The following is a 13984-nucleotide window of genomic DNA, read 5'->3' as shown; positions in this document are numbered from 1 at the left end:
GGAGAAGAGAAGTGGAGAAAGGACGCAGCCTTGAGGGGAACCGGTGCTGATGGTCCAGGAGTCAGAGATGTGTTTTCCCAGCTTCACATGCTGCTTCCTGTCAGACAGGAAGTCGGTGATCCACCTGCAGGTAGAGTCAGGCACGAGCAGCTGGGAGAGCTTGTCCTGCAGCAGAGCCAGGATGATGGTGTTAAAGGCAGAGCTGAAATCCACAAACAGGATCCTGGCATAGGTTCCTGCAGAGTCCAGGTGCTGGAGGATGAAGTGGAGGGCCATGTTTACTGCATTGTCCACAGACCTGTTGGCTCTGTAGGTGAACTGCAGGGGGTCCAGGAGTGGGTCTATGATACTTTTAAGGCAGGACAGTACAAGACTTTCAAAAGACTTCATTACTACAGAGGTCATGGCGTCAGGTCTGTAGTCATTGAACTCTGTGGTCCTTGTTTTTTTGGGGACAGGGATGATGGTGGAGGTCTTGAAACAGGCTGGTACGTGACATGTCTCCTGTGATGTGCTAAAAATGTCTGGCAACACCTGAGACAGCTGACTGGCACAGTGCTTCAAGGTGGAGGGCGAGACAGAGTCTGGTCCAGCTGCTTTGCAGAGGTTCTGTCTTTTGAACAGCCTGTTAACGTCCCTCTCCAGGATGGAGAGAGTCGTCATTGTGGTAGAGGAGGAGGAGGGGGCCTCTGAGTTTGGCAGTTACGGAGAGGCCCAGGCCCCTGCTGAGGTGGTGAAGGAGCAGCTGGTGGTCTGGAGCTGGTGGATGGAGTCACTGGGGATGGTGTCAGGACTGTCCCATTGTCTTTCAAATTAACAGTAGAACTCATTCAGGTTGTCAGCCAGGTGCAAGACATTAGTGGAGTGGGCGGCTTTCGGTTTATAGTTGGTGATCTGTCTGAGGCCCTCTCAGACAGAGGCAGAGTTGTTTTCTGAGAACTGCTGTTGAAGTTTCTCAGAGTACAGACGTTTAGCCTCTCTCACCGCCTTGCTAAACCTGTATTTTGACTCTTTAAACTGGTCCTTGTCCCCACACCTAAACGCTTCCTCCTTGTAGTGTAACAGTGATTTAAAGTGTATTTGGGGAGTTCATGGCTGAGATTCCCTTTGTTAAAGTTGCAGAGGATAGTGATGAAAGAGTCCGAGTTTGTCTCCACGGTGAGCTAGCGCTGTGCCTCCTGCACATGGGCCTGCGGTGGAATGTAAACACCGACCAAAATGAATGAAGCAATCTCACAGGGGGAGAAGAAGGATTTACAGTTGATGAAAATAGTTTCCAGAACAGGAGAACAGTCTAGCAGAATCACTGTCACATCTTTACACCACCTTAACATGTACCTCCACTTTTCGCTCTGCTGGAGAGCTCTGTGTCATGATCTGCTCTGAACAGCTGGAAGCTTGCCAGCTGCAGCGCAGAGTGCAGTATCAATTCACACAGCTAAGTTTCCATGAAGCACAAATGAAAGATGAAGAAAAGTTTCTGTTCTTCCTCACCAGTAGTTGGAGTGCATCTAGTTTGTTGCACAGTGGTAGCACGTTAGAGAGAAATATTCCCAGTAACAGTAGTCACGTCGTCACGTAGTCCGTGTCTGCAGAGATGCACAAGCACACTGGCACGTCTCCTTCTCTTCCATCGTTTCACTGTATGAACATAAGTGAGTTCACCTTTAACCAAAATGTCCAGTAGTTCCACAGACAGCGTAAGAAAGTTGGGAAATAGATCCATGGAGGTTGTTTCCCTGATGTTCATGAGCTCTTCTCTGGTGAAAGAGCTCTGGGTACTGTAGCACAACACTGAATTTACTAACAAAACAGGACAAAACACTGCGCACTAACACACCCAGGCTGCCATCCATGGCGCCATCTTGATCTTGTCTTAACTGAACCTCCAATCACGTTCATGTGTAGAAGAACTACTTATAAAACCATCAGATTTATTCTGAAATGTCAGAGTACGTGCTGGCTTATAGGCATGAGCATGTAAAGCAATATCTAAAAATCACGAATCAATCACTGCATATGGCAGCTGTTCAAACTCAAAGATTAAATTATTCTACAGAAAAAGCTAAAGGGAGTTGTATGAAAAATTATAGTTACATTCTTGCAATAATTCAACTGTTATCTCCCTTTTAATATTGACATATCAATTGTAGACAGTTGAGTCAAATTCAGATCAGTCAGCCAATCAGTGGGAGACAGTTTTCACTTTGATTTGTGTCACAAAACCATGGAGCTACATAAGCACAGATCAATTTTTAACTTAAAGAATGCATAAATACTGAGGTGTTTTATTGTTAAGGTACTAAGCTACTGTCAATAAAACTTAACAATTCTAGCAGATGTTTCACAATAAAAGTCTAAAATTGGGTACTTAAAACCTGAGTGTGTTAAATTAGGAACTAGACTTGAAGCCATTTTTGTATAGTCTACTAGACTGCATTTGCTCAACAATATGAACTTTAAGGGAGTGATGTGTTCAGGTCAACTGTAGGTTGAAATTACAGGTAGTTCAAGTTGCCAATATGTATTAAAATATGGAAGAGATTTGAATATACTGTGTTTCTGAGTAAACTGAGTTTGAAAACTGAGATTCAACCTCTGACATGTTAAGATGAAATAATGGATTATGAAAATTTGGTTGTATTGTTGTATGTTTTGCCATTTATAATTCTCTGGTAATTTTTTTCGTTATGTGAGACTTATGAATTTTGTAAAAACTATTCTAAAAAGATGATGGTAATACTGTATGGCCCATAAAGGGTTAACAGACCATTTTATAGTACATTTGTGATGAATATGACAGATTAGTGAGGAGAGTGGTTAATAAAACACTGAGTGCATATTTAAACTTGAGCGTAGCGTATGAACTGACAACGTATTTTGTTGTTTCATTTGAAGGACTAGTGAATTTGAATTTACATATGTGTACATACTGTCTGTAAATATAACATAAGCAATTTGCAGAATAATATAAGCGTTAGCGATTAGCATTAGCAATTAGATGCACATTTTTGATGAGTTACTCTTTGTTTTTAAATGTGTTGCATCTGTAACATAAGACTGTAACATAATATTGTTTGTATATTTAGTATCTATGAGTCCCACGACTGATTGATGGACTGCAATAATATGAAAATGGAAACCACCTCAGTCACCACGGTGATGGGGTGGTGAATAGCCAAAATCATTTAGCTAATAAAGCATGGTGTTCTGGAGAATAGAAGCACAGATCACACATACAGGTAAACATACAGTTACACACAGACACATATTTCTCAGGCATGCCTGTGGTCTGGAGGTCACCACTGTCTAACCACAGCGATGATCGACTCATCATCCATCCTTCCGCCTTCATTGCCTAAAACCCAACGGCACCATTCAATTAGCAGCATCCTGCAGCTACATTCATTTGCTGCCTAATTGACCTCTGAGTCGCAGTGGAGATTCAAGTCCTGGTGATGACAACAGCTGCACAGAGTGAGACTCCGCCATGTTGACACCATAATTACATAGCAAGTCACCCAACATGGGCTTTGGGGTCAAAAATTGATGAAAAGGAAGAGAAAAAGAATGCAAGGGAAGTGGGGACGAGAGAAATGGATGAATCGGGGGAAAAAAAGAGGAGGAAAAGGAAAGGTGGAGAGAAGAGATAAAAAAAGAGAGAGAGAAGACAGCTGACCGGAGGCTTGTTCAACCATGAGATTAGGCTAAGTGATGAAAAGCAGGAGGAAATAGAGACGGAGACAGTTGGAGAGCCTCGGGTGAGGAAAAAGCATAGAAGACTGATGAAAAATGCTTTTCAGATGCCTTTCAGATGCTTTTAAGCACGGGTTGGGTGAGAGCAGAAATCAAGCTAATATGGTTCTATGATTTTCGTAGCCAACATTGGGACAGGAACGGCCACTGGGCTGGATCTAATAATGGGTTTGATGAATAGCTTCAGTTTCAATCACAGCATACGGCGGAACTTGCTTGAGGCCGAAACATCAAATTAACGTGGCGGTCTGGACATGTCAGTTGTATAAAGGATAACATCGCTCAAGCTCTTGAAAAACATAAAACAAACTAATCTAATCTGGTCGCCATTATCACAAAGCCAAGCAATGAAAAGCACTTGATGGAAACTTCAATGGCGATACATGAAAAAAGGAAAATTTTGGATGGTTCAAACTGGGATTTTGTGAAATTGCTTCAGACTGATTTGGGTTTTTTTCCTCAAAGTTAATAAAGATAAGCATCAGACACCACTACACCAGAGTTACGCTCATCAACATCCAAGAGACCAACCCTGGTGCTCCAATACAACGTTAGAAACATGGGTCAAGACTTCATCTAATATGTTTTCTATTGTGATTAAAATCAATTACTTTATTCATCATTGCTCAATAAAAATACTGGCAGTGGTAGCCATGGCTTTTTTGCCAGTGAGATAACTCCACTCGAGGTTTTGCAGGGTTGAGTAATAAGAGCCCACTATGGAGTTAAGGATATCCTGTAAAGCTACCATGCTCTTTTGACTACTTACTACAATACTAATTGACATTCAGCTCCACTTTTAGACCAGCTGTGATCAACGGTCTTTTTTTTTTTTAATGTCTGCTATTTCCTCCTCTTCTAACTTTCTCTGTCACTTCCACTTTTCCCTTTCTGTCAAAATCTGTCATACCTGGGAGATTCAACTGAAAGTTTCTGTCACCCACCTGCTGGCTTTACCCCACCACCACTAGCGTCTAGACTTCAGGGGGATCCTGTCTTATCTCTTGTCTTCATGTAGGCGTACGCTTAATGATGATACTTCACAACGATGGAATCTAATTCAAAGTGTTTCTCTGTTGCCAACTTCAATAAATATTTTTTTCCATATTGTCATACCAAAAGACTGGCGGGGAAAGGAGGGGGGGGCATACTCTGCTGGTATTTCTTCTGTGTTGTACCTTTTTTGTTTTTCTGTAGAACTTTAGTTGCTTTGTAATAAAAGATGTTATTAAAAGTAAGATAAATGCTCATTAATGCTAGACTATGTAACGTTTGCTAAACATCGACTGTTACAGGCAAATACAGGACAGATTGAATTTCCCTTCATTTCACAATATTAAATTGAGTCAGCTGCTTTAAAGCTGTGCTAATTATTATCTCTATATGACAATGGGTCAAATGACTATACGTAATGTGAAAGGAATTGCCAGAGGATTATCATTCGACTCAGCACTTCCCCTCAGCTCAACAGAGCCTTTTAGCCTGTTTTAGTTCATTGCTTTGTTTTTTTGCCCTCCCAACTCCACTCTCATTAACCTAGTTTCCAGCAGCAGACAGACAAAGTTAGCAACTAACTGGGAAACACAGTGAAGCTAAAGCTAAAGAGAGAGAGATTTTCCTCAGGAATTGGTATAGACAAAACAAAGCTCAAAGCTGGCTGAAAAACCAACTCCAACTTCATGGGACCACACCAAGGAAACAACAAAGTGTTTACTTCTGGTTAACTTTTGTGATAAAATCATGATTTACTCGTTTTTTTCTGTGACATGCTAAGTATCATGTTAACATGCTAAGTAGTATAGTGTAACAGTATCACACTTTGAGAATCAGCAAATTGACGCAGTAATGACAGTTACTTAGACAAATCTATCTAGTTTGCTAACATTAGCCACCATAAGCTACTAGTCGTACCAGACCAAGTAAGACTGTAGCAGTAAAACCTCTGAGTGTATTGAAACACTGGTGTGTTTTATTGTCCAACAGTTCCACTGTACATTTGTGAGATAAAGTTTGTGTAATTTCTTCTTGCAAAGGTTCAATGTAGTGTCACTTTAATTGGTGGGGTTAAAATGACTGTCAGCGTTTGTTTAACTGTTACATAAATGTAGTGAATGAGACCAAAACACAACTTACCATTATAACTTCACAAACATGAATGTAACAAGAATCACAGGACAGGATCTCAACTAAAACCCAAAAGGGAAAAAGAAGCAGGGACAATCTTACTCTGTACTATCATAAAGGGCACTTTACTGCAAACACAGCAGTCATCTTAAATTTTTCTCAGATTCTTTCTGGGAAATAAGGTGTTGAAGCTATCAGCAGTATGCAACAGCTCTGTCTAAGGCACTCAGACAGTCTGGAATGGAGCAGTAGTCAATAATGAGCCTTCAGAGTTATGAATTTCCAACACAAATGGAATCAATCAGCGAGCCCAAAGGCCTGCTAGATGCTATTGAAGCGCCACTCACACTGGACCGGAATCAATGGCTAAGCTAGAGTTGACCATCGATCCAAACCATCCTCTGGTCTCCTTCCCTGTCCCCTCCTCACACTTCAGCTGAGCCTAACAAGGTAAGAGAGGCAAGACAAGCTTGTGTAAAATGAGATGGCAGCATGTAGTGTTCAGCTCTTGATCTGTAATGGAACACACTCTTGAAAACACCGATTCTTCCTCAAAGGTTCTATGTGAGATAAACGGTGCTTTCGACAGCCATTACTCTTTCAGAGATCACTTAGACCTCTAAATGTGTCTTCCCTGCTATTTGGAGAATGGCAGATGTTGAAGTAAGCCTGCTTTAATAGGCTTGATAGTACGCTACTATCTTGGTGTTTCACCACCCAGCTTGTTGGCAAAAACGTGCAGCAGTTATGCTGGACAGGTTGAGTCGATAAAAATCTTGTTTTTGTTTGTTGATGTTGTGATGTGAGATCATTATTATCCCCTATGCTTAAAAAAAAACAACTATCTAAAGTTAGTTAAACCAAAGTTTGAGTTTAAAGTGGCAAGAGTAAATCTCAAATGATACTTTCCTTGTCTCCATAACTGCAAGACTCTGCACATGTCCTATAGGATCCACTTGAGCGTCTTACATGAGCAAATTCATGACCAACTGTGCATGACAGCTGCATGTGTCAACATGTCCACATATATGGCTTGGACTGTAGCATGCTGGGATGATAGTATGGAGCTCTCAGATCACAGAGATGGGTTTGACAAGTCTGCAATTAGCAGGTTACAGTGTTTTATCTCATTTACAGAACTGAGAGGCCAAAAAAGCATAAAGGAGAACAATAACACAGGTTGCCTGGTCTGACTTGGTCACAAGATACATTTTTGGTTTCATGGTACAGAGGCTGCAGATTTCGTGTACAGATAGCTGACATATGAAAGGAAAAAATAACATGAAACGTCTTCCTAAGATGTTTAAAACAGCTTCTTGTCAAAGATTCTCCAAGTGTGTGAAACTTTACTGGAGGGATTAACAGCATTCTTACAAATGATATTTCCTCATTTGGTGTTTTTTTTATATTCTTTATTTTAGCACAGCAGTATATATATACTGTTATATATACAAAGCTTATATCGAAACGAAGGAAGTTTCATTTTTCCTCTGCCGTCCAGATTTTTTTTTTTAACACTTATAAAGAAGAGTAAATAAAATAAATAATAAGTAATATAAAAATAAGCAAACTTTAAGAACTTTATACAATTTGGGAGAGATAAAGCAGGGTAGAGGTGACCTCATTTGATGTTTTGATGATGACAGTGGAAAACACATCACCTGTCATAGATGTTCAATTGAGTTGATATCTGGTGACTGTAAAGGCTGTAACATATGAATCACATCAATTTCATACTCAAACTATTCAGCAACTCCTTCATGGAAGGAGTATGGAAACACTGCATTTCTTATGTTTCTCCACTTATTTCTTCAGGTTTTTCCTTCAATCTGTCACCTATTTGTACATTTCTAATATATTCTGAAGTCACATTATAGAAAAGCAGAAGCATTGCAGTGATAATACTGATAAGGAATTATGTTTGTAACTTAAGAATATTACATGCACACAGTTTCAAAATAACATCCAGTTGCTCTAGCAACCTTTCAAGCAGAGTAGGGGTTACTGGCACAACCTCACCTACTTCCAAGGTGCACAGAGAAGGGCAAAAGTCTAAAGAGGTCAAAACTCCAGCAACACTTGTAGTACATAGAACAACTTTATTGTTAGGCCAATAAAGTGTTGCTGGAGTTTTGACCTCTTTAGCAACCTTTCCACAGGAAATCAATTCCACTCAACACTTGATGTCCTGTGGCTCCTACAAGGTAAGCAAAAGTTAAATATGTCTGTTATGGTGTGTTCGTAACTTACTTGCTTGTTACAGTAATTTAGCATAGACCAAGGAGATGGATATTTACTGTGTGCTCCTAGAAAGCTGAAATGTCTGATATTATACCGTATAAACAAGTGAGACACACACTTGTAGCACTGAAAAATATTCATTTTTAAGGGAAAGGGAGGGGAGGAGAAGAGAGGAGAGGAGAGGAGAAGAGAGGAGAGGAGAGGAGAAGACAGGAGAGGAGAGAGGAGGAGAGGAGAGGAGAGAGGAAAGGAGAGAGGAGAGGAGGTGCAGGGAGTGAGATGCAGGGTGTCAGGCTGCAGTGTGTCTAGACAGTATTCATGATCCATCTGTCTGCCACTGCCACGGCAACAGCCAGCGGCTACAACAAGATGGCAAACTCCATTACCACAGAAACATTTTCTATGTCCCTCTCCCCTTCCTCCCTGTTACCTTCCTTTCTTTCCCTCTTTCTCTCTGTCCCCTTCCATATCTCTTGTCAGGCCCCCTGTCTCGCTTCTCCCTCTCTTCCCACCTCCTCCTCATCTCTCCTCTTCCCCTGAGTCTGTCTGCACCCTTTTCAGTCCCCCGCCACTCTTTTTTGGCTACCTCTCCCCTTCTCCTCCTCTCTCTCTCTCTCTCTCTCTCTGTGTCTCTCAGGCCTCACCAGAAAATGTGCACCAGCTCAGAAAATTACAATCATTGTACAGCTTTCCCATAACGCCGGCCGCAGACACTTACATTAACATTTGCTCTAGACAGCTAAATATTTTAAGTACCCAGCTCAGGATTCTATCCATTGGAAATGAGTGCCCCCCCCCACCCCACCCCCCTTCCTCCACCAACCAGCCCTCCCCAAAAAAAGAGAAAAAAGGTTGTTCCTTGTGCCTTGTGGAGGGGATGAAGTGTAGACAGAGAGAGAGAGAGAGAGAGAGAGAAAAGTGAGATAAATTTACAAAACAACAAGGTTGGAGGGGTTTGAGGTGAAGCGCATTTGAGGTAGGGAGGTGGGGGAGTGACTGAGGGAGGGGTGGGATGAGAGGAAGGTAAGGAACTCGCCAGACACACACACATACACACACACACACACACAGCACCAAGGATGAAAGTACTGCTGTAAAAAGTTTTCCCTCTCCTCCTAAAAGTTGTTGAAAGAGAACGCTGCAGCACATCAAAGTGGCCTGGCAGACAGCCATCAGAGCCCATTGGTGTCCTTCACCCTCTCTCTCTCTCTCTCTCTCACTCTCTCTCTTCATCTCTCCCTCCATCTCCCTCTTTCTGTTTCCATTGATTGTGACGAGTCGAGGGAACACTCTCATCTCGTTCCCCGGACAGTGCTGCTCAGCGGGAGGTAGAAGGAGGTGGTTGGTGGTTGAGGGTGTGGGGGGGGGGTTAAAGGGGGGTGCTTATAGAGGCAGCAAAGAAATTCAAACAAAAACTGCAAAGAAACGGAGAGGTGGAAAAACTTTGGAGGAAGATGTGTTAGATTGATATGAAAACCTGCAATATACCTGTTAAGGTTCTTTAGGTACCCTTTGGCAGTTCAACTATAAGGCTCTCACAGCATTTATACACTTACTATGGTTGTCTGTTGATTTTATTGATGCATATTTGTAATTTCAATGACATTATTTACAGATTCCTAGGATGCATAGTGAGTGCCCTTTCTCGTTATTGAGTACAGCTTAGATGAGGGATGAATACAAGGTTCATGTCTCATATCTAGTCTTCATACCACTACAGTATAATCTAATTTACATCTCCAAGGCCATGTTCAGACTGACATTAGCCCTGCGTGAAATAATGCAGCTCTCTCATTCATCTGAATGGGGGAAGCCCATTGATGCAGTTGGGTTGCCGATGCAGGGGGCACTGGCAAAGCAACAAAGGGTCATCTGGTGAAAAAAAAGTTGAACCAGGCTCAACTTTTTACTGCAATGCAAGGAGCTGCTTTGGGCAATCAAATACATGCAAGTGCACATTCCTGTTTGATTACTTTGTAACATGAACACCGTGTTTACCTCGCAATCGTCGCAACAAAAGACAAACTAGTTGCCGCCGTGATAAATTTCCATATCTGTATTTGCTGTAGCTGTTTTAATGTCTGATAAGGACTAGACTTCCTGGATTGTATTTCATTGTCAAGTCCTCACACAAATCCACACACACAACAAATCTACATCTGCCTTCCAAACCGACCCATACAAATCTCAACATTACAAAAATAATTCATATGAGAAGAGATCCTATTACATTAAGGCAACCAAAACTACTTGGTGAAGGTTAGAGAAAGATTGTGATAATGATTAAAAGAAAATGATTCTGTTTGTTTGTTGGTAGGAGACAGACAAACTGTAGTCTCTGGTGTCACACTCACACACTTCCATCCATCCTGACCCCCTCCGTCAAAGAATAGTTCAACATTGTGGGAAATACTCATATTTGCTTTTTTGCAGAGAGTTAGATTAGATTACCACACTCATGTCTGTATGGTAAATATGAAGCTACAGCCAGCAGCTAGTTAGCTTAGCTTAGCATAAAGACTGAAAACAGGGGGAAACAGCTAGCCTAATTAACCCTGTATCTAGTTTGCTAAACCTGTACATGAGGGACTATTTCTTGGCCTGCAACAGTGATGTTCTTGTCATCTTGTCATCTTGTCATCATGTTGAGGTTGCCAGGCAACCAATGGAGAGTTCAGGGAGATTTTGTTACCTTTAGACAGCACCAAGCTAGCTGTTTCCCTCTGCTTCCAGTCTTGCTGCTAAACTAAGCTAACTGATTTCTGGTTGTAGCTTGGCAAGAAAGCCAAAACATGTATTTCCAAATGGTCACACTCTCAAACAAAGGCCTCATTATAGGTTTTTATTATTTACTATATGAGCTGTGTTGATCCTTTTAGGTATTTGTATGTATGTATGTAAGATGCTGCTTTGTTATAAATTTGGAGTTCACCACATTTTGAATCTACATGCCACAAAACAGTTGCATCCTAGAAAATCTATCCTACTATATAAAACCTATTGTACTCCATGGAAAGTTAGTTTGCAGTACCATGCCCCAAAAAAGACTGCAACCCTCAGTTTGCACCTCAGTCTCTACATCCTATGTGCTCACTGGGGATCAACAAAAAGACCTCAGGGAGGAATAGAAGTGAAAACATCAGAGAGGAAAGAAGAGGTAGAGAGAGGAGAAAGAGGGTTAAGTGAGAGATGGGAGTATCTATTTATCTGTACTGTTTGATGGTGCGAGGTACAGAGAGGGAGGCTCGGAGGTAGAGCAGCGTTCTGCGGCACTTACAGTTGAAGATGCCCGGCGGAGGGTGCTGGGTGACCACAGGGCAGTTCTCCTCATCGCTGTTGTCCCCACAGTTATTCAGCTGGTTGCAGATCAGCGAGCCCAGACGCAAACAATTCCCATTGGTGCAGTGGAACTTGCACTCTGTGCAGCCGGAGAGAAGGGACAAGAGGAGAAGAAAAAACATTCCTTAGTACAACTATTTCAAACGTTTGGTTCTTTGAATAGAGCTGCATTCACAGTCAGAACATCAAGATAAAGGCGAACACTGTAGCTGATGTTCCACTTTGCATCCCAGGCGTACAAAGTATTTTGTTCATTCAAGACATCCAAGTTTTTATTGATTTAAAGGAGTGATAAAAGACTCGATCTGTTCCTTTTTCCGCAGAATTGTGTGGTAAAACAAAAATCGGATTGTGAGGTTTTTAAAAAACAATAATTGGCAGTTAAAATAAAAAAATAAAAAATCACCGTTTTGATAAAAACACGTTTACAAGAGATGTGCATAACAAAAAAGGAAAAAAAAAAAAAACAGGTTAAATAAAGTACGCCCACACACATACACCGGTGTCACTGAATAGTAGTACATGTGGGCACACTCTAAAATGTGTAAAAGCATTGACAAACTGTACGGACAACAAAATGCTCAAATACGAGGCTGTTAGGTGCAGTTCTCCCCGTTATCTACACCTCAGAATGTGCAAGGTCATGTGAAATAATTTTTTTTTTTTTTTTACACCTGTGAGCTCAAACACAAAGCAGAGTTAATGGGTTGAGTTCAACCAGAAACAAGGTCAGACAAAAAGTGGTCTCCCGCTCAAAACAACAAATAAATAAACAGCTTTTTCAAACGGGCCTTTGATGTGCTGCAGCCCCGAACCTTAATGTGCTTCTGTCACGGTTATTACCAAAACGCTTCCCCCCCTTAAATATAAGATAAGCACTATCTTGTGTGAATGGAGGAAAAAAACCCACCTCTAACCTATAAATGTAAAAGCAAATAATATATATATTCTGGAGGGAATGACTAATCATGCTGAACTTTAATCATAATGAGTGAAAATAACAACAACAAAGTGTTTGATGCACTGGAAAGCAAGGCCATGTTAGTATTCCCCGGAGTGTGAAGTGTGTGGTTTGCAGCCATTCTCTGAGAGCTACGCTCACACGGAGCCGCCACCACGCCGTAAACGGAGAGACTCTGCAGAGATGAGAGAATAAATGAAACTTAAACGATAAAGAGAGGAAAGAAAAAGCTGAGTCTGTTTGTGTTTATGACGGCACACGTCTTCCGTAGGCTACACACTGTAGATACAGTATGTTGGTGCTTTTAAAGGCCAACTGAAATCACAAGTGCGTTTTTGCAGTCGAAAATCATTATCAAAGTGATTTTCAGATGTATCATTTCTGTGTTTTCAGGCAGAACGCTAAGTGCAAAGTGCAGTGACTTCTCAGAATTTTTGGATGTATCTCCATCATTTGGCTCTTTGACTTCTTCTTCTGCTTGTATTTTTGTCTGTTTTGTCGAACGTTGAATCAGTTTCACTTTACTTTCTCCGTATTTCTGTCTCCTCTCTTACATGCTGCATTTCTCCCTCGTTTCTGTCTCCATTCATTCGCTCTCTGGAAATATAAAAAGCCTTCATTTTACGCATGATTGTACAAGCTTCGACGTTTACAACCCAGCTAAAATATCAAGCTACATTAAAATAATCTGAAGCAGGATAAACTGTACAGTTAAAACATTTTTAGAATTTTATTTGTGGTTCCCCACAGAATTAAAAAAAAAAGAAGACGTGAACCACTCGACAGGAACGTGTTTTTGCAGAAACAATGTTCTGGTTACTCCGACCACACTGTCGACACTTTTCACTTCTTTCTTTTTACCTTTAAATAACGGTTGAAAACTGTTGACAGGCTGTGGATTATCCAGAGAAACCACATCACAGTTTTTGAAAAGAGACATTGTTTAGGTTAGCAGCAGAGGCTGAGATATCCTGATTCTCAGTCCCGAGTGTGTGTTAAAGCTTTGAAAAGAGAAGATCCTATATTTCCCATCATTCCACTTGATTCTTTTGTAATACCCTCTCCGCCTGGTAAATGCCCACGCCTTAGTTTGTACTGCAAGCTTATCCGCTGTAAAGTTTCACAATGAATGTAAAAAGTAGTGTCCATGGCATGTACTTTCTGCTGACAATGCCACAGTTCCATGCTCCACATTTTAAGATAAAAAAAAAAAATCCCTTTGTGTGTGACTCTAAAGCTGACAGTGATGAAATGATGAGGATCAGTAAGAGAGTGAAATCTCAATTTACCGTTGACTATGAGCGTCTGTTATATAGCGAGCGATGAATGAGTGACGGAGGGAGTGAGTTCAGACACAGCCATAGAGTCCAAGCTGAAATAACCTTGATGATGAAGTACCACGTAGCACACGGAGAGCCAGGTAGTATTCAAGCATAGAAAACTAGTAGGTAGAGCACAGAGAGTAGAGTGTAGGGGGAACAAATGTAAAACAAACAAAAGGAATCATGAAAGTACTTTTCCGAGTCCTTCTTTACAAGATCGTTTAACATATTAGGTCTCACG

At 41.2% G+C, this 13984-nt stretch overlaps 1 protein-coding gene across 2 annotated transcripts in view; it reads right to left on the bottom strand.

The window, feature by feature from the left end:
* The window catches only part of LOC137191948 (low-density lipoprotein receptor class A domain-containing protein 4-like), a 228506-nt gene that overhangs the window by 93112 nt on the left and 121410 nt on the right, over positions 1 to 13984 (bottom strand). For both annotated transcript variants that reach the window (XM_067602457.1, XM_067602456.1), the window contains exon 3: positions 11399 to 11539. In XM_067602457.1, the coding sequence (XP_067458558.1) occupies positions 11399 to 11539 (141 nt within the window). The remainder of the gene's footprint in view (positions 1 to 11398; positions 11540 to 13984) is intronic.

This window comes from Thunnus thynnus, chromosome 10, assembly GCF_963924715.1.
Source record: "Thunnus thynnus chromosome 10, fThuThy2.1, whole genome shotgun sequence".
NCBI lineage: Eukaryota > Metazoa > Chordata > Actinopteri > Scombriformes > Scombridae > Thunnus > Thunnus thynnus.
Note: the sequence above shows the minus strand (reverse complement) of the source record. Positions and strands in the feature narration are given on the sequence as shown.